The 27156-nt window shown below is 42.5% G+C and overlaps 1 protein-coding gene across 3 annotated transcripts in view; it reads right to left on the minus strand.

Annotated features, from left to right (window-relative positions):
• Positions 1 to 1523: 1523 nt before the first annotated feature.
• msrb3 (methionine sulfoxide reductase B3) overlaps positions 1524 to 27156 on the minus strand; it is a 128000-nt gene continuing 102367 nt past the window's right edge. For all 3 annotated transcript variants that reach the window (XM_048548280.2, XM_048548281.2, XM_048548282.1), the window contains 2 exons: positions 3625 to 3722; positions 1524 to 2184 (listed from right to left, as the gene is read on the minus strand). In XM_048548280.2, coding sequence (XP_048404237.1) covers positions 2029 to 2184; positions 3625 to 3722 — 254 coding nt within the window. In that variant the 3' untranslated portion in view covers positions 1524 to 2028. The remainder of the gene's footprint in view (positions 2185 to 3624; positions 3723 to 27156) is intronic.

Here is a 27156-nt window from a genome sequence, read left to right on the forward strand (position 1 = left end):
AATAAATCTGGAATTAAGATAATGTTGATGGCCATGAATCAATTGTCTGGAAAAATCAATCTGGTTCACTAATGTCCTTTAGGGAAGGAAACTGCCATTCTTTACCTAGTCTGGCCTACATGTGACTCCAATCCTCAGCAATGTGATTGGCTCTTAATTGCCTTTGGGCAATAAATGCTGACCTAGCCAGAGACACCCTTGTCCTGTGGCTCAATAAGACAAAAGTATAGTTAGTAATGCCGTGGCCATATTTGTTAACTAAAAGGTCTCCTGTATGAAAGCTTGCAACAGGCAATGTTTTCCACAGCATCTTCAGGCTGTTCTTGGTGCACCTGGTGGCTTCAACATAATGTTCAGAATCTCATTCTTCACAAGTCCTTTGTGACCTTCATGCCTATATCTCTTTGCAGGATAACGTTTTACAGTGTGCTATGCATGAGAGGTTGTGCCTCTATAATCTGGCAGCCCCAGGATTAAGCCTTTGCCAGCTTGGGCCGCAGTAGGTCACTTACCAGGGACAGCATAGATGCTTTTAAATGGCACCAGTGATACTTGTACCTGTGGGAGGTTGAAGCAATTTATGTCATGTGCCTGTCCCATCCACTATGAGCAATGAAATGTATTTCTTTCCAGAATCTTCCAACAAGTAGTCTGAGTGAGTTCACGTTGGAAAAATAAACACAACTATGAGAACAACAGCCAAGTACTGTACTTGAGCTCTTAAATTGTGTATTTCAAGTACATGTGAGGGTAGACTGGGCATGTACACTATAATGACCTTACAACTGAAACAGCGCCTTTAGAATGGATGAAAAGTGGAACTGGAATGGTACTGCGGATGTTGGACCATCGAGATTGTTAAACCAGAGAGTGCAACGTTTATTAGAATCACTAAGAATCTCTATCCAATCTGTATTACAAGGTGTTTCCAGATCTATCCCTGGGTAGATCAGAATAAAATATTACAAAGGTTGATGTTTTAGCACTGATCGCCGGTAGTGTCTAGATGTTTGAGAGGATCATTAAACTAGTTAAAGGCGAGTAAGGAAGTCACAACTCCCTTAAATTCCAACATGAATAACCTACCCTCCCAAATACACACACAAATGATTTCATCCTCACACAAGCATGCGCAAAGGTGGAGACTCTGTAGAGGTGACGTTTGAATCCTTCTTTGAATGTCAGCCTGCTCTCTACTGGATTCAGTCCCCTGAAATATTTTGCAATGAATGAAGCATGTAGAGTATCTGAGCATGTTCCATTTCCATCAATCTGACCCCTACTTCAGGAGACTCCTCGAGATAAAGTGCTGAAAATATTTTTTCAAAATGCAGACCATCAACAATGGAACCAGATATACTGAGGTGCTCCTGACACATTCCAGCTGTAAGTGAACTGACCTATGGTCAGCCAGTGAGATTGCGCAACACGGAGCCACACACATTAGACCCATATTACTATTTTTTTATTAAGGCAATAGTATTGAAAACAAGTTTTGAGTAAAAGATAAGGGAAAATATATGTCACTTCACGAAAATAATTTTAATTCTGATGTTCAACACAGACTTATAACATCCTGTAGCTTTCCTGATTTTGTCAGCTTAGGACAGCATGACCCAAGCTTGAACTTCTCTTTCTTTTGCCACTGCACTTCATTGTCAAACATTCCTGGCAGTCTCCAAATTACATGATGAGGAAACTGCTAATACCTCGCTTTTCCTGCTTGCCCTGTGCCATGCTATGCTGCTCTGGAGCAGTACAATGGATTTCCTATGCTACATGGGAGAACTCCCACATTTTAAAAACCCAATCACATTGACCTACTCTGTTACAATCTACATCCTGCAAGAAGAAAGTTTACAAGGATAATCATATTCATTTTAAACAAGTTCAGTGCTTTTGTACGGAAGATCTTTACTTGTGTGTATTTAAATAACTTGTTACTTTATTATTTTAAATACAGGAAGATATTTGTCCCTGGAGCTTGGGCTTGGGAAGTAATAACTCCATCCATCAGCCTTCTGTAGCCTAGAGTTCAGTCTTGCCAGATGTGGCAGGATCGGTGCCTTCATCAGTTGAGTTCTGGCCCGTGGGTATAAAGGATAATGAGGCAGAGTTTATACAATACCGTTTACCAGTTGGACGGGGCCCATCATCAAAGACGTGTCCCAGATGTGCACCACACTAAAATGAAATAGCAAAAGTAATTGCTTTCTTGTAACGAAAAGGATATTTTAGATTACCATTATTCTCTGCATTACTCACCACAAGGTAGTAAACTAGTGATAACATCTAAATAGTCCCTCTGATCTCACCTTTCAACCTTTTAATACCAGCTTTTTCTGACCCTGCTTAAACAGTATTCTAGCAATTTAATAAGTGATTGCAAGTTCTAAAAAATACATTTTGCTTCATTAACGCAAGAATACACAACTTGATCATTTTGAATGACTTCAAGAGAAAAAAAATTATACCTGTGCACATGTACTAACCATTGAGCAAAGTTCAGAACAAAATAAGTTGAAACAACAGCATATGTCTGTCTGTTAGTACAGGAACCAGTAAAGATCTCATTTTAAAGTTCTCCGGTTTAACCGTTGCCTTTGTACACACAAGGAGGCCTGTCAGACCATCACATGCATATTACACATTGAAATCAGACTGTGTGCTTGTGGCAAGGATTCTGAGTTGTTTACAGGGAGGAAGCCTTTCTCAAGTCCTGTTAGTTTGCTGGACCATCAGCTGATTGCTAGGGTCAATTCTCCTCCTGCTACCCTGGAGACATGGCTCTCACCATGCCCCAATATCCCTTTCAACTTTTAAGACTCAGGAACTTAATTGCCAATATTTATACTAGTTGAAATCTAGAGTTGCAATCCCCAGACAATTTCAGTCAAGTCCGTTTATTAGATCCATTTACATTAATTGTACATGATGAATAAATTACTTCTCAATTTTGATGGAATTTATTAGTGGATTTTTAAAAAATTGTACTAGAGTTAGAGCACATATTTTCTCAGTTTTAAAATGAATTTCTCAATTATTTTCTCCCCTCTGTCCTTAGAACACTGATTCCTTGTTGGCTCACATTCCACAATTCTGTCCAAGTGGTAGCTACAAAATTTGAGAGAAAGTGCTTTGATGACAACGACAGCAACACATCTGAACAAATCTGTTCTTGTATGTATTCTGAGCGGGGATCACTGGATAGTTGGATAGAATGAGATTTGCCGTCCCCTCTCTATACTAGGATCAATTCTGATTCTTCTATGACTGTGCTCAATTGCCATCAATGTGGATCCTAAACTGGGACCTTCTCATGCTGCATAGCTTCACTAATCTACAGATTTTGTGTAATCAGGGGCATTTTTACTATTCCAAGCTTCTACATTGGAATAATCCTCCTTCCTATAAAATGTGATCTGTAAATTGCAGAGTAAAGGAATGGGCTTCCAAGCAAACCTGGAATCAATTAAACTGAAACTGGCACAAAAACAGAACTGTCCAAGTTGAACAATACTCAGAAACTGTGGGAACATGGTATACAAGCAGAATTATCCACATTAACAACACTTGGAAACTGTAGAAACATGGTACGTGAATGGAAGTAAGTAATAAACTTACATGACTGCAACTGATCTCAATCCTGTGCATACCATGAGAGAAGTCATCAACCTGTGTTATTGCTTTAGAATCCAACACATCATTGAAAGATGGCCAACCTGTCAGATAATTAAAGGTTATTAATGGCTGGATCATAAGCACTGCATTCCTGAAACAGGATCTGCTGTGATAACTTAGTAGTCAAGCATCAATAATCAAAATGAATGTTATGTGAGGTGATATTCCAGAACTGGTTGATAAAAGCATGAAATGTTGCTCTCCATGTATATGCATCATATTGGGTAAATTCCACGTTTACCTATTGTCTATGTCTTACCTTTTGCTTCCCAATGATCATATCTCATCTTTTGAGGGATGTACCCTGTTCCCTAGCCAGTAACACTGTCTCAGACTTCCTGTAATGCTCCAGCAAAGCTCAGCACAAGCTGGAAAAATAATGCTTCATTTTCTGCTTGGGGACCCTGCAATTCTCAGGACTCAATATCGAGTTCAATAACTTTAGGGCTTGAACTTTCCCATGGCCTAGGCCCAACCCCCAAACACTAGGTCATGTTATCACATAGTCTGCTATGACACACAAAGCATTGTTAGTCACTAATAGTCCCCATTAGTAGCTATTCAGCCTCCAAGGCAGCTTGTTATCCACTCCTTTGTCTAAATGGTCTTCTCTCTCTGGGCTCTATCTCCACCTATCATTTACTCCTTACCCCCTATCTTCCGCATATAAACCAGCATGTTCCTAGCTACCACCAGCCCTGAGGATGGGTTGTACCTGACATGGCACAATGGCTCAGTGGTCAGCACTGCTGCCTCACAGAGCCAGGATCCTGCATTTGATTCTAGCCTTGGGCAACTGTCTGTGTGGAGTTTGCACATTTTCCCCGTGTCTGTGTGGGTTTCCTCTGGGTGCTCTGCTTTCCTCCCACAGTCCAAAGATGTGCAGGCTAGGAGGATTGGTCATGCTAAATTGCCCATAGTGTTCAGGGATGCCAAGAATAGGGGGATGGTGTGGACTTGTTGGGCTGAAGGACTTGTTTCCACACTGTAGGGATTCTGTGCAATACATTAACTCTGACTTCTCTTCACAGATGCTGAGCTTTTCCAGCAATTTCTGTTTTTGATTTATACAGTATCTGCAGTTCTTTTGGTTTTTATTGCATATTTAAGCAGCCTTGAGATGGTACAGCATCTTGCCTGTTAGTCGGTTCCTCCGGGCATTGTAATGGATGGTCCCTGGAGATCAAAGGGGCTGCTGAGATGCTTCTCCTCTCTGATTTTCAACTTTGTCTATTTTTCTAAAATTGGTGGCCATCAGTTAAACTTTTTTCACTTTCGCACTTGAATGAATGAAGTCAGAAGTCACATGACACCCGGTTCTAGTCCAACAGGTTTATTTAAAATCACAAGCTTTCACAGTGCAACTCCTTTGTCAGGTGGTATCTGCACATCATTCATTGAATGTTTTATAGTTATGTGTACTTTACAGTGACTAATACAGTAAAATACAGTGAAGAACTTCAACTTGCTGAGTTAGAATGCTTTGGCATCTTGCTGTAGTGACCATTGTCAACTTGCATAAACAAGTGAGAACATGCAATTCAACCATGATAGCTATATCTGATTCTATCCCCCATCTGACATCTAAACATGTACATACTTTCCAACATTAATCAGTGAATGGCAAACAGGAAAGAACCCTGGCTGAACTTTTACTAACTGAGCAGCCTAAGGGTACCAAAGCCAACTACATCCTTGTCAGAGATTCAGATCATTGTCTTTTCAGTGTAATTGGAACCAAAATCCTGAAGATCGCTCTCTGGTGACACTGTGGTTGTACCATCACCATGTGCCTGTAGTGTTTCAAAGTGGGCACCTCAACACGACCTTCTCAACAACAATTAGATTTAGGCAATTAAAACAGGCTTCGCCAGTGATTCCCATATGCCATGACACATTAAAAGAAGATCAGTTTACTCAGTGCAAAACTGAGAATTGAAGGTGGAACTTGTTAAGTCTTTACAGCTAAGAATGTATCAGTTCCAAACGAGGCAAATGAAGGCCTTTGCAGTTGATTTAAGAAGTGATCTGTTTACTTTCCAGCATAGACAATGATGTATTATGTTTTTTGTCACTATGCCAGAGTATAAGATTACTGAGAGGATCTGAGCATTTCTGGCTGGGCCAGAAGGTGATGGTGAGCTGCACTTTTGAACTACTGCAGTTCATTTACGATACCAACACATTGCCATTAGGAACAGCTTCCAGAAAGTTGACTGAGGAACACTGAAGAAACACTAATATATTTCCAAGTCGAGATGGTGAGTGGCTTGGAGAAGAACCGGTGTACAGGACATATCTGGGCAATCTTCCGCATTGGTAAGTAGTTACCAATGTTGTCGCTACACTGGAAAACTTGGTTTTGGGCACAGCACATTCTAGAGCATGTCTTCAGTACTATTGTTGAATATTGTCAGGGTGCACAGCCTTTGCAGTTTCCAGTGCCTTCAGCCATTTTTTGATATCACGTGGAGCGAATCAAATTGGCTGAAGATGGGCATTTCTGATGCTGGGGGCCCTCAGAGGAATTAAGGGTAAATGAAAATCCTCAGTGTTAGAAATTGCATGAGCAGATTGAAATTGACTGTTACTGCCAAAAATTATTTACAATGCACATCCAATTTTAATCGAAACAGTTCAGTTAAACTATACATCCACCGAGTTTGTTTCCTCATTCTTCTACACTACTCAATTCTGGATAACATATGTTAGACAGGCAAACAGTTTGAAGAGTTTTCACCTTTGCTGTCTCAGATGCATTTCTGGATTCTTTTGGCAGGACCAGACCACCAACTCATAAGTCCTGGAGAATGCTCGTTCTATCAGCATACAGCCATTATTAACATATGATGTCTCCAATAGTTCAGCCACATTAATCTTATACTCAGAGGTTGCATACAGTAACCTGGCCACAGACCACAACCAGCTCAATGTCCCTTTCTTCACGGCAAGGACTCTTACAAGAGAGGCATGAAAATAATGGACATTGACAGACACCTGAGAGTCAGTGACCAACATCTGGGACCTCTGAAGGCTGACTGTTTAGGCCATCAGAAGAGATGAAACAGAAAATTCAGATACAACAGAAGCGGTTACAGAGAAAGCATCTTTCAGCTCTCTGTCTTCATCTGCAGCAATACCATGCCAGAGTGTGGTTCCTGAGCCAAATCACGCAATGTTTATCGAAGTGTTGAATACCAAGGTGCAAACCACTGTCTCACGATATGGAAGGTTGCCAGTTTGTACTTTTTAAACTCAGCAAGTTGAAACATATGCTTTCAGCCGTATTGCTTTTCATTGTGATATTATAGCCATTTTTGATAATAATATTCATTGCTGCATATTGAAATTCTCATTTTTACACAACATATAACTGCTCTTTATGATTTCCATCCTCCTGAGATTTGACAATACTGCTTTGTTTTAAACAGAAATACGATTTAATGCTTTCCAAAAATGATAAGACAGTCACTGTTCAATTGATGACATCATGTAGTGCAGCAGCTTATTTGACAGAAGGACAACGCTGTAAAGTTCAATAAATGCTACTTCTAATCAGGGTTTAGATCTATAAGAACCACAGAATAATCTAACAAAGGAGGCCCACTCTGCCTTTGCCACCTCTTTGAAAATGCTTTCCAGCTAGTTGCACTCTTTTGCTCAATCCCAAAGACCTGATGAATGGTTTTCCTGCAAATTTGCATGAAGTTCTTTTCTAAAATTTAGTAATCCATTTTCTTCTACTACTCTTCCAAATCATTCATTCCAGATCTAAGCAACTCACTGTGTAATTTTACAACACAAAGAATATTTGTGACAATGGACAAATAGAAATCCCTTCATTCATTGTTCTCCTTGCACATTCCATTCCATTTGGTAATTCTACTCACCTAAGGGCTTGGAGGAAAGTAACCTGACTTTAATAAACAGTAAACAGGTTAGGGAAAGAACACTAACTGTCATGGGGGAGAAAGACTGGGGACAGATTATTTTAATTCTTACCCTGCTGAATATACAGGAACTCTACAAGGTTAGCATCACAAAAGCAGAATGCTTTAACAGTTAAACCACATTACAATTCATTTTATTTCAATTAAGGATAAAATGCATTCAAATGTCTAAATAATGAATTCAGTTTGGTTAGAATGTTATGGTACGTTTTTCAGATCTTGCCTTCCTGCTTCTGAAACACTCCAGAAGCAACTGCTTGGCTTTTATTCAGCTTACTAATTTATTTGATATTACTTCCTAAATCTTTAATTATCCTTATAAATATTCATAGAACTGTGGTCATTTAATCAGAAGCCATGTCAATTTAACACCATAATTTTTTTCCTTCATCCGGAAATCCAAAACCTCCGACTGCCACTATGCGCCACAAAGAGATACAAATCAGCCAGATGCATATTCTCCCTTTAAAGTCCTAGCTTAGAAACTGCCAATAATATTGTTGCTCTCCAGTAACAAAAGTAGTTGAAATAATTGTGGTTCACCAAAACAACCTCTTGACATTTAAGCTTCTCGTTTTTAGGACTTATTCCAACTATGTAAACTAACACAATTCAGGGGTGTCGTAGTACTCACTCAGAGGCTGTCTTTTTGAAAATCATCAATGAAATAGCTAATGCAATATCTATAATTATTTAGCAATTACCTTTGTCATGTGTTTAAAAAAACACTTGGTATTTGATAAAATCTAAATTATAACCACTTATGTGCTCAGTGTGGTACACTGAATGGAGAATAATAGAAAGCTGAGTGACTTACAAGGCTGTAATCCAAATGAAATTGGTCTGTTTACTTTAGGTGTTTATAAATGTCAGTGGGAGTTCTGGTTTAATTAGTCTTACTATATACCTTGCCAGAGATTTGTTTTGTGTATTATATTACAGATAATTTTAGGAACATCTACTTTTCTTGACACTGTGTAGGAGGGTTACACCTATGACTACCTATTATAATAACTCACTGATTTATACGGATTATTATTGGTAATGGTGGGAATTCAAATGTCACAGTTATTATTAGTTAATGGATGCCATTTCAATGAGTTATGACTTGGTACTGATGGAATAAAGTTTCTTCCTCAAGTTTCCTTCATGTAAAAAGCTTCAACTCTTTGGGGTTTCCCACTCACTCACTCTTAGATTCAATAGCATTCAGAGATGTGACTGGATTATAATACACACAGTCACATGTCCAGCATTGGCCCCAGCTGGGGTTGCCAACCTTACTGGCTACCGGTAAAGGGCTTCCATAAACACACTTTCACCATTGGTGACTGTGGAGAGATGCACTGTGAATGGAATATAAGAATAAGAAGCATCAGGAGTATCATGCAGAACTGCACCAATAGGGTGAGCCACCAAGAAGAGAGATGCAAGAATCCACATCTCTGAGAGCTTTCAGATTATTAAAAAACCCAAACTTAGCTACTTCTTGGATTTGGCAAACATGCCATTTCCAGGTAGGTCTCAGGCATCTGTGTATAATGGCAGTATGATTGACAGAGTATTCACAATCTTTTTTCCTTTAAACATTTAAAGGGACTGGCCTACCTGATCATTAATAACGCACTGCAGAGTTGTGGAGTGTGCATTAGAAGTGACCGGGTCTGGCATAAAAAACAAACAACTGGACCCAGAATGGCCATAAAGGGTAAGCTACATGACAGGATTGTGAGTTGGGCTTGGCTATAGGGAGAAGCAGCTTCATCCTGAAAAGGCGCTGCGATAACAGGCTCTGAGCTAGGAATTAGAGAAGTCCTGGTAAGCTGAAGGTGTGACTAGGTGTAGGGATCTGGAAGCCAAGGGGCTGAGAAGAAGCCCATGAGCCATTTATAGTTCTGTGCAACTGACAGTGGGCCTGCAGTTCAACTCTCCTGCTTACACAATCAGGTAATCATGGTGAATTTCTTGTTCACTGTGAAGCCGATATATTCGTATTCTGAAAATAACATCTAATATTTATAAACGTGCAGAAAATGAACTATGTTTCAAAGTCTAGAATTGGGATTTTGGCTTTCTTTCATGTTTAGAAATGTGAAGTGTGCATATAGCCAATAACATTAATAACACCTTGTGGCAGCTGATAATTGCATAACATCATCTATTTTCTTTCTTAGAAGCAGGCAGTTTTCCTTTTAATTCAGCATAAAACATTATTTATTCGATGCACCAGACAATGTGGTCACTTTAAGGTTACAGGAAGCAAGTCTGCAAAATATTTCCTCTGAAACATCCCCTGTCAAACCTCTAAGGTCTACCACAGCATTGCTGCACCACATCAATAAATATGACAGGCTTAATGTTTTCATAGTTTATTCAATGCAGTTCTATTAAATGGCTTCTCAGTTCCTATTCTTTATCTTGGCCTATCTTTATTACATTGCTGTTGCCAAGTTCACAAATTTCCTTTGATATTTACGCATACTGCACAAATAGCTGCAAAACATATTGCTTGGTTAATTCTCAACTGCTTTTTATCTCAGCAAACATGGGCGCTCATTGCCAGATGAACTAATACAAAGTAAATCCTTTTGTCAAAAACAGTAAGCATCGCAAAAAAACAATAGGCAATGGGCTTTTTCTCAACACAAACATACTTGGCCTTGATTTTCACTGTACTGTCCAGTGAGACTAAGATCTGCTGAGGGTTAAAATCAGGGCAACATTGCGTGAGCAGGATCCATGCAGATGACTGACACATTCTCATCGATATTTAAACAAATCTCTCTTGGCCCAGGAGGAGCTCAAAACCTGTCGTACTAATGCATCATTTAGGAGAACATTGGAGATCGTTACCATGGGAATAATCAATTCTTAACTCACCAGTGCCATAGTGTTTAAATGGACTAGGCCAGAAGTATAGGATAATAAAGTGTGAAGCTGGATGAACACAGCAGGCCAAGCAGCATCTCAGGAGCAGAAAAGCTGACGTTTCGGGCCTAGACCCTTTTTTGGCAACAAGCAGGGTAAGCCCGACACGCCCTCTCCCTTCCGCAAGTTCACTTGCTTGCCCAGAGATAAAGGCAGAGCTACTACATTCTAGAACCTCAACTCCTCATTCAGAGAAATAGTAGGAACCGCAGATGCTGGAGAATCTGAGATAACAAGATGTGGAGCTGGATGAACACATCAGGCCAAGCAGCATCAGAGGAGTAGGAAGGCTGACGTTTCGGGTCTAGACCCTGCTTCAGAAATGGAGAAGAAGGGTCCAGGCCCAAAACGTCAGTTTTCCTACTGCACTGCTGCCCAGCCTGTTGTGTTCATCCAGCTCTACACCTTGTTATCTCCTCATTCATGGTGTGGGTTTAGCTCAGTTGGCTGGACAGCTGATTTGTGATCGTGTGTGTGATGCCAACAGCATGGGGTTCGGTTCACTAAAGTTGAGGTTACCATGAAGAATTCTCCTCCTCAACCTCTCCCCTTGTCTGAGACATTGAAACCTCAGGTTTAACCACCACCAGTCATCTCTCTAATGGGAGAGCAGGTATGACTAAGGTGATTTAAACTTTACTCCTCATTCATGGCACACTCCTATCCGTCAATACTGTACAAGTATTTATTTCCTTGTTTATGTTTAGAATTCTCTTCAGGCACTTTGCCTCGTTGCAATTACATAAATTACCTCAAAACTTCAAGAGAGCTTGCTAAGAAAGTCACAGATCTCATGAGTATTAAAAAAAATCTGGAAAGTTGCTGCCAGAATTGTTTTCTAAAGCCTTATTTCCACTACAGTTTCCTTTATTGAAATTTAGAGAGACAGGCTTTTCAATGGTTTAGAGTTTATATGCACCAACCAGCTACCGAAGTTACAGAGAGCATGTAAAACTGACGTTTGATTGCTCATTTGTGCTAAGTTAGTTGATTTCAGGCAGGGGGCAGTAAAGGCAATATAACTGACCTCAGTGCACTGGAGCTCATTAGGATGAGGAGAAAGGAAAAGGTAGCCAGTTCTAACCTCTGACTAACAAATCATTGCTGGTGGATGTCCAAATGCATGCAAATTGCAATGGCCACCATGATGGAACCGGCTGCCAAAGCTCTCAGGCTAGACACACTTGGGGAGTAACCTTTGGACTAAAAATCTGCTCCCAGGAACCAGACCACAAGACAGAGTTGACATCATCAAGATAGGAAGAGAGAAAACTCTGAAAGGAAAAATTCATAACACTTAAGCTACAGTATTATCCTTTTTAGACAGTGTTGGTGCAGATCAAATCTTGGAAAGCAGATTTAAAGCTACACAACTTGCGAAACCTGGCAGGTGGGTTCTTGGAGATGATGGGAACTGCAGATGCTGGAGAATCCAAGATAACAAAGTGTGGAGCTGGATGAACACACCAGGCCAAGCAGCCTCAGGAGCACAAAAGCTGACGTTTCGGGCCTAGACCCTTCATCAGAAAAGGGGGAAGAGGAGAGGGTTCTGTACTTCCTGCACTGGGGCAACCAGGAGCTGACGGGCTGGGATTCAAATCTGCTCAAATGAGCCAGTGACAAGGACACCCAGGCAGAGCCAACAGGGTTCATTCAAATTCATGCGTATCAGCTTTTGATAGCATCATTAAAGTTGGAGCCAATATTAAATTTTACGAGAGGTTATGGTCCCTCCCAAGTGCTGTTACACTTTCCCTGGGGGAAAAGGATGGCCTAATTCTTTTGCATTTTTTTTATTTTTTGCAACTTCAAATCAGGATAAATCATAAAGATAAGCATATTTAGATTTGGTCAATCCGAATGTTAAGAAGGTAATTAGCTATACGAAAGGGCTGTAGGCTTCTTTCTTAATGAGATAAAGACAATGTATCCAGCATGACTGTTCTCACAAACACTTTCTATCACACAGCAGAGCAGATTGCTCATCTGATGACTGCGGCATTAACATTCCTTTCTTTCTGTTTGTCTCTGATATAAAGGTTATACCACCTTGTTTTTGTTTTGTATTTCTGAACACTTTGCATGCCTGAATGTTGTAGTTACTACTTTTAGCGTTATTTACTCATGTTTTTGAGAATATTATGGTTCTCTAACATCACAACTGTATCCAATTTGAGTATCTGATTCGTAATGTTTCCAGAAATCATGAGTAAACATTTAATACAAATTCACTTCCCTGCAGGTCTCTCAGTATCTGCTTATTTCTGATACTTGCCCACATGAAGGATATTTCCTCCTCCATTACCCATCTCAACCTGCTTTTCATCTTATCCGCTGATAAACTTTTCTAATTTTAATGATCCCTTATAGCCGCCTCAATATTCTTTATTCTTCATTCCAATTCAGTATAATGCAGCCTGTCTGCTCTAGCAGTCTTTTGTAATACTAAGATAATAAAATGAGAAGCTGGATGAATACAGCAGGCCAAGCAGCATCTCAGGAGCACAAAAGCTGACGTTTCGGGCCTGGACCCTTCATCAGAGAGGGGGATGGGGAGAGGGAACTGGAATAAATAGGGAGAGAGGGGGAGGCGGACCGAAGATGGAGAGTAAAGAAGATAGGTGGAGAGAGTGTAGGTGGGGAGGTAGGGAGGGGATAGGTCAGTCCAGGGAAGATGGACAGGTCAAGGAGGTGGGATGAGGTTAGTAGGTAGCTGGGGGTGCGGCTTGGGGTGGGAGGAAGGGATGGGTGAGAGGAAGAACCGGTTAGGGAGGCAGAGACAGGTTGGACTGGTTTTGGGATGCAGTGGGTGGGGGGGAAGAGCTGGGCTGGTTGTGTGGTGCAGTGGGGGGAGGGGACGAACTGGGCTGGTTTAGGGATGCAGTAGGGGAAGGGGAGATTTTGAAACTGGTGAAGTCCACATTGATACCATATGGCTGTAGGGTTCCCAGGCGGAATATGAGTTGCTGTTCCTGCAACCTTCGGGTGGCATCATTGTGGCAGTGCAGGAGGCCCATGATGGACATGTCATCTAGAGAATGGGAGGGGGAGTGGAAATGGTTTGCGACTGGGAGGTGCAGTTGTTAATGGGAGGGGGAGTGGAAATGGTTTGCGACTGGGAGGTGCAGTTGTTACAGTTGTCCCTTCCTCCCACACCAAGCCGCACCCCCAGCTACCTACTAACCTCATCCCACCTCCTTGACCTGTCCGTCTTCCCTGGACTGACCTATCCCCTCCCTACCTCCCCACCTACACTCTCTCCACCCATGTTCTTTTCTCTCCATCTTCGGTCCGCCTCCCCCTCTCTCCCTATTTATTCCAGCTCCCTCTCCCCATCCCCCTCTCTCTGATGAAGGGTCTAGGCCCAAAACGTCAGCTTTTGTGCTCCTGAGATGCTGCTTGGCCTGCTGTGTTCATCCAGCCTCTCATTTTATTATCTTGGAATTCTCCAGCATCTGCAGTTCCCATTATCTCTGATACTTTTGTAATACTAGTTTGCTTATGCACCATATTAACAGATAACCAATAACATCCTTAATACTCTTGACAGATCCATTCTTATGCAAATACCAGGACTATCCTGAACAACATTATTTTATTTCCCTGTTTACACATTTTGAAACAATTCCAAATATGTAAATAAGGAAAACGTATGGACCTTTTTAAGGTTTTGTTTATTCATTCGTGAGACATGGGAGTTGCTGGCTGGCTAGCCTTTATTCCCCTTGAGATGGAGGGACTGGTGAGCTGCTTTCTTGACCCGCTGCAGTCCATGTGCTATAGTGCCCACAATGCCCTGCGGGAAGAATTCCAGGATTTTGACCCAGCAATGGCAAAGGAATGGCAATATAATTCCCAGTCAGGACGGTGAGCAACTTGGAGGGGATACTTGTAGATGGTGGTGTTCCCATGTATCTGATGGAAGTGGGTTGTGGTTTTTGGATGGTGCTGCCTAACTATCTTTGGTGAATTTCTGCAGCAAAACCTGTGGGTACTACACACTGCTGCTACTGAGCATCGGTGGTGGAGGGAGTAGATGCTTGTGGATGTGGTGCCAATCAAGGGGCTACTTTGTCCTAAATGGTGTCAAGCTTCTTGAGTGTTTTTGGAGCTGCGCTCATCCAGGAAAGTAGGAAATATTCCATCCCACATCAAAACTTACTTTGTAGATGGTGGACAGGCTTTTGAGACTCACTGCAGTATTCCTGACCTTGGACCTGCTCTTGTAGTCACTGTTTTAATGTGCCGATTTCAGTTGAGATTCTGGTCAATGGTAATGCCCAGGATATTGACATTAGGGCATTCAGTAATGGTTACATTGTCAAGTGGCGGTGGTTACATTGTCTCTTCTCGAATATGGTCATCACCTGGCATGAATTTTCCTTGTTACTTGTCACTTGTCAGCCTAAGCCTGGATACTGTCCATATCTTGTTGCATTTGAACATGTACTGCTTCAGTTTCTGAGGAATCATGAATGGTGCTGAACACTGCAATCATCAGTGAACATCCCCTCATGATGGAGGGAAGGTTGTTGATGAAGTGTAAGAGGATTGCAGGGCCTAGGACACTCGCTTGAGGAACCTTGCAGAGATGTCCTGGAGCTGAGATGACTGACCTCCAATGACCACAACCACCTCCCAACGTGTCAGGTATGACTCTAACCAGCCAAGAGTTTGCCCCCTGATGCCCACTGATTCCAATTTTGCCAGGGCTCCCCAACACTCAACTGAATGCAGCCTTGATATCAAGGACTGTCACCCTCACATCATTTCTAGAACTCACTACTTTTGACCATGTTTGAACCAAGGCTTTAATAAGGTCAGGAGCTGACAGGCTCTGGCAGAACCCAAAGTCGACCTCAGAGAAGGGAACTGCCGAGCAGGTACTGCTGGATAGCACTGTTGATGAAATGTTCCATCAATTTACTGATGATCAACAGTAGACTGGGGTGGTAATTAGCTGGATTGGATTTGTTCTGCTGTGTATGTACAGTACATACCAGGACAATTTTCCACATTGTCAGGTAGATGCCAGTGTTGTAATAGTACTGAAACAGCTTTGGGCAAAGGAAGTGTCAAATTCTGGAACACAAGTCTTCAGTACTGTTGCCTGAATGTTGATACAGCCCGTAGTCTTTGCAGTATCCAGTGCCTCTGACTGTTTCTTGATATCATGTAGAATGAATCAAATTAGGTGAAGATTGGTATCTGTGACGCTGGGAAACAGTGGAGGAGGCCAAGACAGATCATCCACTCAGTACTTCTCTCAGGAGATTGCTGAGAATGCTTCAGCTTAATCTTTTGCCCGGATGTGTTGGGTTCTTTCATCAGTGAGGATGGGGACATTTGTGGAACCTCCTCCTCCTTATTTCCCTCTTAAGCAATATATTTAAGAGGAAAATCAGGAGGTCAAAAAGGGGACATGAGACAACTTAGGTAAAAAGAGTTAGGGAGAATCAGTGTGAGGTGATGCACTTTGGTAGGAGTAACCAGAAGGCAAAGTACAGGGCTAGTGGTAAGATTCTTGGTAGTGTAGATGAGCAGAGCGATCTCGGTGTCCATGCACACAGATCCTTGAAAGTTGCCACCCAGGTTGACAGGGCTGTTAAGAAGGCAGTCAGTGTTTTAGCTTTTATTAATAGAGGGATCGAGTTCCGGAACCAAGAGGTTATGGTGAAGCTGTACAAAACTCTGGTGCGGCCACACTTGGAGTATTGTGTACAGTTCTGGTCACTGCATTATAAGGATGTGGAAGCTTTGGAAAGGGTGCAGAGGAGATTTACTAGGATGTTGCCTGGTATGGAGGGAAGGTCTTACGAGGAAAGGCGGAGGAACTTGAGGCTGTTTTCGTTAGAGAGAAGAAGGTTGAGAGGTGACTTAATTGAAACATATAAAATAATCAGAGGGTTAGATAGGGTGGATAGGGAGAGCCTTTTTCCTAGGATGGTGACGGCGAGCATGAGGGGGCATAGCTTTAAATTGAGGGGTGAAAGATATAGGACAGATGTCAGAGGTAGTTTCTTTACTCAGAGTAGTAAGGGAATGGAACGCTTTGTCTGCAACGGTAGTAGATTCGCCAACTTTAGGTACATTTAAGTCGTCATTGGATAAGCATATGGACGCATATGGAATAGTGTAGGTTAGATGGACTTCAGATCATTATGACAGGTCAGCACAACATCGAGGGCCCAAGGGCCTGTACTGTGCTGTAATGTTCTATGAATCCAAAGGGGTTCCACAAATACATTAAGGACAAAAGGGTAACTAGGGAGAGAATAGGGCCCCTTAACGATCAGCAAGGTCTCCAATGTGTGGAACTGTAGGAAATGGGGGAGATACTGAATGAGTATTTTGCATCAGTGTTTACTGTGGAGAAGGATACAGAAGATAGAGAACGTGGGGAAATAAATAGCGACATCTTGAAAAATGTCCTTATCACAGAGGAGGTGGTGCTGGATGGCTTAAAACACATAAAGGTGGATAAATCGTCAGGATGTGATCAGGTGTACCCTAGAAATCTGTGGGAAGCGAGGGAAGTGACTGCTGGGCCCCTTACTGTGATATCTTTAGAATCGAGAGCCACAGGTGAGGTGCTAGAAGACTCTGTGTTGGCTAATGTGGTGCCACTATTTAAAAAAGGTGGTAAGAAACTACAGACCAATGATCCTGACATTGGTGGTGGCTAAGTTGTTGGATGTGATCTTTATGGGCTTCAATAAGGTGTTTGACAAGGTTCCTCATGGTAGACTGGTTAGCAAGGTTTGATCACATGGAATATAGGAAGAATTAGCCTTTTTGATACAGGACTGGCTTGAAGGTAGAAGACAGAGGGTGGTGGTGGAGGACTGCTTTTCAGGCTGGCGGCTGTGACCAGTGGTGTGCCACAAGGATTGGCGGTGAGTCCATTGCTTTTCACATACATGATCTGGATTTGAACATAGGAGATATAGTCAGTAACTTTGCAGATGACACTAAAATTGGAGGTGTAGTGGACAGTGACAACCACCTCAAGAGTACAATGGGATCTTGATCAGATGGGCCGATGGATCAAGGAGTGGTAGATGGAATTTAATTTAGATAAATGTGAGGTGCTGCATTTTGGAAAGGCAAATCAGGACAGGATTTGTACACTTAATGGTAAGGTCCCTGGTGAGTGTTGCTGAACAAAGAGACCTTGGAGTCCAGTTTCATTGTTTCTTGAAAGTAGACCAGGTAGATAGGATAGTGAAAAAGGTGTTTGGTATGTTTGCCTTTATTGGTATTAAGTATAATATAGTATTAAGTATTGTATTAAGCATAGGAGTTGAGAGGTGGTGTTGCAGCTGTACAGGACATTGGTTAGGCTACTGCAGGAATACTGCATGCAATTCTGGTCTCCCTGCTATAGGAAGGATGTTGTGAAACTTGAAAAGGTTCAGAAAAGATTTACTAAAATGTTGCCAGGGTTGGAAGGTTTGAGCTATAGGGAGAGGCTGAATAGGCTGGGGTTATTTTCCCTGGAGCATTAGAGGCTGAAGGGTGACCTTACAGAGGTTTGTGAAATCAAGAGGGGCATGGATAGGGAAAATAAACAAGGTCTTTTTCCCAGGGTGGGGGAGTCCAAAACTAAAGGACATAAAAAGGTGAGAGGAGAAGGACTTAAAAGGACATATAGGGCAACTTTTTTCACAGAGGGTGGTACATCTATGGAATGAGTTGCCAGAGGAAGTGGTGGAGGTTGGTACAAATACCACATTTGAAAGGCATCTGGATGGATAGATGAATAGGAAAGGTTTGGAGGAATATGGGCCAAATAGTGGCAATGTGACTTGATTTATTTAGGATAATCGGCATGGATGAGTTGGACTGCAGGGTTTGTTTCCATGCTGTACAGCTCTATGTTGATTACTTCAGTGAGTTACTTAATTGTCCACCACCATTCACAACTAGACGTGGCACAACTGCAGAGCTTTGATCTGATCTGTTGGTTGTGGGATCATTTAGTTCTATCACTTACTGCTTATGCTGTTGGCATTCAGTAGTGCTGTTTGGTGGCTTCACCAGGTTGACACATAATTTTTCTGGTATGCCTGGTGCCTAAATGCAGGCATTTCCTCCTGCATTGAACCAGGGTTGATCCCCTGCCTTGATGGGCCTGTTGAATCAGGGATATGGCAGGCCATGAGGTTGCAGATTCTGATGACGTACAATTCCGCTACAATGGATGGCCCTAGCATCTCATGGACACCCAGTCTTGGGATGCTAGATCTGTTTCAGTCTGCCCCATTTAGCATGATGACCATGCCACATAACATGATAGAGGATCTTCTCAATGTGAAGGACGGAATTCATTTCTACATGGACTACGTGGTGGTCACTCTTAATGATACTAACACGGACTGACGCATCTGCAGCTGGCATATTGGTCAAGTATGTTTTTCCCTCTTGTTGGTTCCTTCATCACCTCCTGCAGAACAAATCTAGTGGTTACGTCATTTAGAACCTGACCAGCTTGATCAGCAGTACTCCTGCCGAGCCGCTCTTGGTGCTGGTCATTTTCCTCCCTTGCAAACCTCAGTGCTTCCTCCAAGTTGTTGTTCACCATGGAGGAATACTGAGTCATCATCTAATGGAGGGGTAGTATATGGCAATCAGAAGAAGGTTTCCTTCCCCATTTTTAATCTGAAGCCATGAGACTTCATAGGGTTTGGGGTCAATGCTGAGGACTCCCAGGGCAACTCCTTCCTAACTGTATAGCAGTGTGCTGTCACCTCTGCTGGATCTACACTGCTGATGGGAAAGGATACACCCAAGGATGGTGATGGTGGTTTCTGGGACATTGTCTGTAAGGCATGATTCGTAGGGCAGAGATTGCTGGAAAAGCTCAGCAGGTCTGGTAGCATCCATGAAGAAAAAAAATCAGTTAATGTTTCAGGTCTGGTGAGTCTTCTTCGGATTCTGTTCTGAGGAAGGGTCACTGGACCCGAAGAGATTTCTTTTCTTCACAGATGCTGCCAGACCCGTGGAGCTTTTTCTAGCAACTTCTGTTTTTGTTCCTGATTTACAGCTGCTGCAGTTCATTTGGTTTTTATGATTCATAGGACACCCTCCAATGTTACTTACCTTCATGTGGTTTACCACTACTGAAATCATGATCTACAATACTGTTATAATTGATTGCTGCACTGAAAATTTCTGAATTGTACACTGTTGAGCCTCACTGCTGGCAATACATGTCATATTTCAGAAGAGCAGAGGAGACAAAGTGGAATATGTCATCAGTGTGCTGAAGGAAATTCGCAGGAAACATAATGCCTCATATCTTATCAGGTTAGGCCAGCTTCTAACAAAGTATTATTATCATGTCTGCAATTGTGACAAAAAGGTTATGTTTTCTCTTGTTACTCAATGCTGTATGCAACAAACCAAACCAGAAATCATTAGCACACACTTAAGGAACACTTCACTCTTTGAAAAAGAAAGACCCTGCCAAGAAACAGACCAAACAAGAGTTTTAGCTCCAAGATGATTTTGCTTCTGTAAATGAAACCAAAATCATTGTTACAAAATGTATTCTCCCCAGAGGAAATGTAATATTTTTGGTAGATCAGAACACAGAATAGCGATTTAACAGACAAGTCTGTTACAAAATTCCGACAGGAATGAAATATCCGTTGAAGCCACAGCAGCATTCACCACCTGCCAAAGCAGCCTTTAACAGTCCTCTCCGAGAAGGCAAGAGGGCAGCCAAACTGAATGGAGCCTGAATTAGGAAAATGAGTTTGATTGCTCACAGGTTGAATCATGTCCAAATCGGTGTGAGCACCTATTCACTTTGGAAACTTTATCAAAATGTTCCCTGCATTTATTATCTGTTACATTTTGAGGTCAAAAAATAACAGGAGAGTAAAACTGATCTTGCACAGCAGCAGAAAGTGCCACTATCTTTGTTAGTGGCAAAGACTGACCTTATCACCCGAATTTTTTTATTTCTCTTTTCACCTTCTTCTATTCTAACCCTCAGATTATAGTTTAATGCTCTTCACTTACTTGCTTAGTGTCAAATTTGTAGCTTAACTGGGAAACTGGGTGCGATAGAGAATCAAGAGGGAGAAGTGTCCCTTATGTCCTCATCATCAGATGCATCCTCCACTTAAGGACTAGTAAGAGTGACAAAGTGAATGTCTTTACATTGAAGATACCCTTGACCGTACTGATTTGGGATAGATTTCAACCAAATCTAGCAACTGAAAACTGGCCCCTCCAAGTTGCTGTGGGTCATCATTGGCAGCAGAACCTTATTCAAACTCAATCTGTAAACCCATGATTCAGCATATCCTCAGTGCGCTGATACCACCGATCAAGGGATCAATCTTAATTTAGTGAAGAATGCAGGTGGTCATGTCAGGAGTGGCATGGATACCTAAAATTGAGGGGGTGGATTTTTCAGAGAGCTCTGCATTTCTGGCAGAATATTATGATTGGGCTCCTTCAGAAATGCAGAGTCTTACTTCCGCTCTGAAAGTTTTCTTGCAGTGTATAACTGTTAGAAGAAGGCAAACACCTTGCTACAAGGGTAGTTAGCTGCCATGTGCTGAAATTTAAAGATCCAGAATCATTGACAGCTGCTGTTAAATGCTAAATATATAAGGTAAGGTTAGGGTGCTGGGTAAGGAGGGTGGCAGCTGGGTGTGAGGTCAGGTGTGTAGGATGTCAAGTGGTTAAGGGTTAAGGTGCCAGAATATCCATCGTGGCTTCACCCAGAGGTTCCCAACAGACAGAATGCCAGGCTTCACTCAGTTTGATCAACCCCACATGGTATCGAGAAATGGTTGAAGGTACTGGATTCTGAATAGGCTGTGGGCCCTGACAACATTCTTCAGAATTTATTGTGCCTGTTCCAGTTTAGTTACAGCATTGCCAACTACATAGCAATATGGAAAATTGCCCAGGTATGCTCTATGCACATAAAGCAGGATAAATCCAAACCTGCTAATTACTGTCCAATAATCTACTCTCAATCATTAGTGAAATGATGGAAGGGACTATAAGTAGTGCTATCAAGCAGCAGTTATTTCAATAACAACCTGCTCACGAGCTCAGTTTGAGTTCCACAGGTTCACTCAGCTCCTGGCCTCATTTCAACCTTAGTTCAAACATGAACTCAAGAGGGAAAATGAGACACACTGCCATTGAAATCAAACCAGCATTTGATGGGGTGTGGCATTAAGGAGCACCAACAAAGCTGGAACCAATGGGAATCGTGTGGAAGCTCTTCACTTATACATTGCACAAAGCGATAGCAGTTGTAGTTCAATCATCTCAGCCATAGTACATCATTGCAGCAAATCCTTTGGGTACTGTCATTGGCACAACCATCTTCAGCTGCTTTGCAATTGCCTTCACTCCATCATAAGATCAGAAGTAGGAATGTTTGCTGATAATTGCACAATGTTCATCACTCCTCAGAAAACAAAGCAGACCATGTCCATTTACAGCAAGACATGAGCAGAATTGGAGCTTGGGCTACCACCGATGCGCAGGGAAGCACTAGTTGGCTATCAGTCACTCCTCCAATTTGGGGTTAAATGTATTTGTGGGCTTTTGATGTTGAGTGTTAAAGGAAAAAGAAAAATCATCCATGGGTTTGGAGAGGAACTCTGGTTGAACCCAATCCTGACCACAACCACAGATTTCTTTCCTCAATTTGACTGGTCTGGTTGGAATCAACTAAGCCAATCAGCAAAAAGGTAGAATTTATACTGGGCTATCTGAGTCAGCTATCTATAGGCTAAATTTGTTGAGTCACTGGTAGAGGCAACAAATATTTGTCTATTGTTAAAACACAATCCACATTGGCAATGCTTAATTATACAAACAGAAAGAAAATTCCTTGATTTTTATTTCCAAAGGTGAAAAGTAATTAACTTAAATCCAAGATAATAAAATGTGAGGCTGGATGAACACAGCAGGCCCAGCAGCATCTCAGGAGCACAAAAGCTGACGTTTCGGGCCTAGACCCTTCTTCAGAGAGGGGGATGGAGTGAGGGTTCTGGAATAAATAGGGAGAGAGGGGAAGGCGGACCGAAGATGGAGAGAAAAGAAGATAGGTGGAGAGGACAGTATATGTGGGGAGATAGGGAGGGGATAGGTCGGTCCAGGGAAGACGGACAGGTCAAGGAGGTGGGATGAGGTTAGTAGGTAGGAGATGGAGGTGCGGCTTGGGGTGGGAGGAAGAACAGGTTAGGGAGGCAGAGACAGGTTGGACTGGTTTTGGGATGCAGTGGGTGGAGGGGAAGAGCTGGGCTGGTTGTGTGGTGCAGTGGGGGGAGGGGACGAACTGGGCTGATTTTGGGATGCGGTGGGGGAAGGGGAGATTTTGAAGCTGGTGAAGTCCACATTGATACCATTGGGCTGCAGGGTTCCCAAGCGGAATATGAGTTGCTGTTCCTGCAACCTTCGGGTGGCATCATACACCTCCTCCAACCCACCCTCCTGTAAAAATTCCATCCCCTATTCCCAATTCCTCCGCCTCCGCCGCATCTGCTCCCACGATGAGGTGTTCCACTCCCGCACATCGCAGATGTCCAAGTTCTTCAAGGACCGCAACTTTCCCCCCACAGTGGTCGAGAACGTCCTTGACCGCATCTCCCTCATTTCCCGCAACACATCCCTCACACCCCGCCCCCGCCACAACCGCCCCAAGAGGATCCCCCTCGTTCTCCCAAACCACCCCACCAACCTCCGGATACAACGCATCATCCTCCGACACTTCCGCCATCTACAATCCGACCCCACCACCCAAGACATTTTTCCATCCCCACCCCTGTCTGCTTTCCGGAGAGACCACTCTCTCCATGACTCCCTTGTTCGCTCCACACTGCCCTCCAACCCCACCACACCTGGCACCTTCCCCTGCAACCGCAGGAAATGCTACACTTGCCCCCACACCTTCTCCCTCACCCCTATCCCAGGCCCCAAGATAACTTTCCACATTAAGCAGAGGTTCAGCTGCACATCTGCCAATGTGGTATACTGCATCCACTGTACCCGGTGTGGCTTACTCTACATTGGGGAAACCAAGCGGAGGCTTGGGGACCGCTTTGCAGAACACCTCCGCTCGGTTCGCAATAAACAACTGCACCTCCCAGCCGCAAACCATTTCCACTCCCCCTCCCATTCTTTCGATGACATGTCCATCATGGGCCCCCTGCAGTGCCACAACGATGCCACCCGAAGGTTGCAGGGACAGCAACTCATATTCCACTTGGGAACCCTGCAGCCCAATGGTATCAATGTGGGCTTCACCAGCCTCAAAATCTCCCCTTCCCCCACCGCATCCCAAAACCAGCCCAGTTCGTCCCCTCCCCCCACTGCACCACACAACCAGCCCAGCTCTTCCCCTCCACCCACTGCATCCCAAAACCAGTCCAACCTGTCTCTGCCTCCCTAACCTGTTCTCCCTCTCACCCATCCCTTCCTCCCACCCCAAGCCGCACCTCCATCTCCTACCTACTAACCTCATCCCACCTCCTTGACCTGTCCGTCTTCCCTGGACTGACCTATCCCCTCCCTACCTCCCCACCTATACTCTCCTCTCCACCTATCTTCTTTTCTCTCCATCTTCGGTCCGCCTCCCCCTCTCTCCCTATTTATTCCAGAACCCTCGCCCTATCCCCCTCTCTGATGAAGGGTCTAGGCCCGAAACGTCAGCTTTTGTGCTCCTGAGATGCTGCTGGGCCTGCTGTGTTCATCCAGCCTCACATTTTATTATCTTGGATTCTCCAGCATCTGCAGTTCCTATTATTACTAACTTAAATCCTATACTGAATTAGAGTACCACAATAATCAGCAAATCATACACTGGATGGCACAAGGGCAGCCACAACAATGCTACCGAAAGGTTGCAAGAACAGCAACACACATTCCGCTTGGGAGCCCTGTAGCCCAATGGTATCAATGTGGACTTCACAAGCCTCAATATCTCCCCTCCCCCTACCGCATTCCAAAACCAGGCCAGCTCGCCCCCGCCTCCCTAACTTGTTCTTCCTCCTTCCTATCCCCTCCTCCCACCTCATGCCCCACCCCCATTTTCTACCTATTATCTCATCCCGCCCCCTCGACCTATCTGTCCATCTTCCCTGGACTGACATATCTCCTTCCTACCTCCCCACCTACACTTATCTCGAGTAGCTCCATCCCCGCCTCTTTGACCTGTCTGTCTCCTCTCCACGTATCTTCTCCTCTATCCAACTTCTATTCACCTCTCCCTCTCTCCCTATTTATTTCAGAACCCCCTTACCCTCCCCCATTTCTGAAAAAGGGTCTAGGCCTGAAACCTCAGCCTTCCTGCTCCTCTGATGCTGCTTGGCCTGCTTTGTTCATCCAGCTCTACACCTTATCTCAGATTCTCCAGCATCTGCAGTTCCTGTTATCTCATTTAAAAATTGTTTGATTTGTCAACTCCAACCATTTGGCAACCTATAAGTCTCAACAAAGTGATTTACAAACACTAAACCTCACCATTGTCTTATAACTGAGCTTTGTGAATGTTACAGTGCACTAAAGGAATAATTTGAAGTAACCAGCCAGACTGCCGGCAAATTATCACTAGTTTAATATACATTATGTAATATTTAATAAACAGAATAACTTCATCAATTTAAAGCTTTTACCAATTGCTAAAGTTCAATTTGAACCAGGATCACAAAATGTCTGACATTTCACTTTTTTCCAAATTTCAAACAAAAATACCCAATGGCATTTTCTTATTAATTAAATGGTCCAATATACTTGTAACTCTATCTCCCTTTCCTCTTCTCTGGGCGAGTGATGAAAACCTGATGGGTTAGGCCTTCAAGCAAATCACCACTGAACATAAAGAATCAAAGAAAGAAACATAAACATATATAGATGTAGACAAATGTCACTTAATATGCAGATGTTGTACACATTGGCCATACAGAGACCTGTAATGAGGAAAAATAGGAAATATTTTAAAAGTTTCTGCACTTAGTTTTCAAAAGGGATCAATTTTCTTGAAAAGCAGGAGGCAATAAGTGACCCAGCTACCCAGGTATTACGTGCAGACCACAAGAACATGGTCATTTAGAAGTAACTGCTTCAAGGAATCCAGCTAAAACTACAAAGACTTGAAATTCCAGTCGGACACAGGAAATTCTCAAGGGAATGAAGGAATTCTGTGACTCAGAAGATGAAAATCCCTATGAAAACTTACTAAGTTAATGTAATGAAGTATTGTCACCAGGAAAGTAGTTGGCTGAATTTATGCTCTGTGCATCAGGGCTTAAACAAAACAGGAAATTGGACAAATCCGAGCCACATTACATTTTTAGCTGTTTGGGTGCAAATCCAAGGCTAACTGTTAATCAGATTTGTAAAGAAGTCTTTTTATCCAGTGTGCACTGGGCATTTTTCTTTTGCATTAAATGCGTGATAATTCACAGTACATACACAAGAAACATTTACAAAACTAACACTAAGAGTCTTAGATAATAAAATGTGAGGCTGGATGAGTCTTGCACACTGTTGTATTATCTTCATGCACGTTAGGACAAACTACTTGTGGATAGAAATCCATTATTTTATCTAAACTAAAACTGAAAAGTTTGGAGGGAAATGTACCATGCTTGTATTACAGCTTGCCATTCCAGTCATTCACAGTGATTTGTGAAATCAGAACCAAGTCCGTAAGGGGGTAAAACAAGTAACTAATTCCATACACTGATAGAAAAATAAACACACGGAACTGGGTTTTTTTAATGTAAAGTCAGCTACAAATGACCTAACAGAATTAAACAAAGCCTGTGGGGTGATTACTGTATATGCTAGTTTGTGAGATACAAAACAGGGCCCACAAAAAAAACTTGGTTCTAACAGCACTGTGATTAGTCTACTGCAAGTTTTCAAGCTCACTACACACCATTTGTATCCTCCCATTTTAGTGCAATTTTGAACTCCACTTAAAATAGTAAATATTTATGTTAAAAATAAAAGAGAATGTGTGATGTAACCGAATTGTCAAAAGTACTGTGACCAGTGGCAGCTGGGGAGAAAAGCATTCAGTGCACTTTGTAATTATACAGAACCCAGGGAATACACTTGCTACAATCAAGAACCAAAGATTAATTTTGGTGTTTGAAAGATATGCTGATAGTTAAAACATTATGATTAATCTATCTAAAACAGAAATCAATGATACAGAACCAAACTGAACACTTCCATTTGGTGAACAGCTTTTATGCCCTTAATCCACAATAGTTCTCATAAAACTTTGACAGAGCCAATGTCTTGGTTCCCTAAATGGTGTTCAGCTTGCTTAACTTCACCGATTCTCAAAATTACACACTGTCAGACATTAATCATCATAACTCAGTCTGAATTTTGGTGTTCAATATGAGTGTGTACAAGACAGTAAACCCTCACCTGCCTTCAAGCTAAACCTATTCCTTTACAGCATTATAATTCAAAGTCTGTACTTCATCTATGCTAAATGCTACTATGCCAATTGGCCACAACTATCATATATTAAGGGCTGCTCTCTTGTAAAATAACTTCAAGCTGCAGATTTCCCTTTGATTTTAGTCTTCAAGGGCTG

The sequence above is a fragment of the Stegostoma tigrinum genome, chromosome 18 (assembly GCF_030684315.1).
Source record: "Stegostoma tigrinum isolate sSteTig4 chromosome 18, sSteTig4.hap1, whole genome shotgun sequence".
NCBI classification, from domain to species: Eukaryota; Metazoa; Chordata; class Chondrichthyes; order Orectolobiformes; family Stegostomatidae; genus Stegostoma; species Stegostoma tigrinum.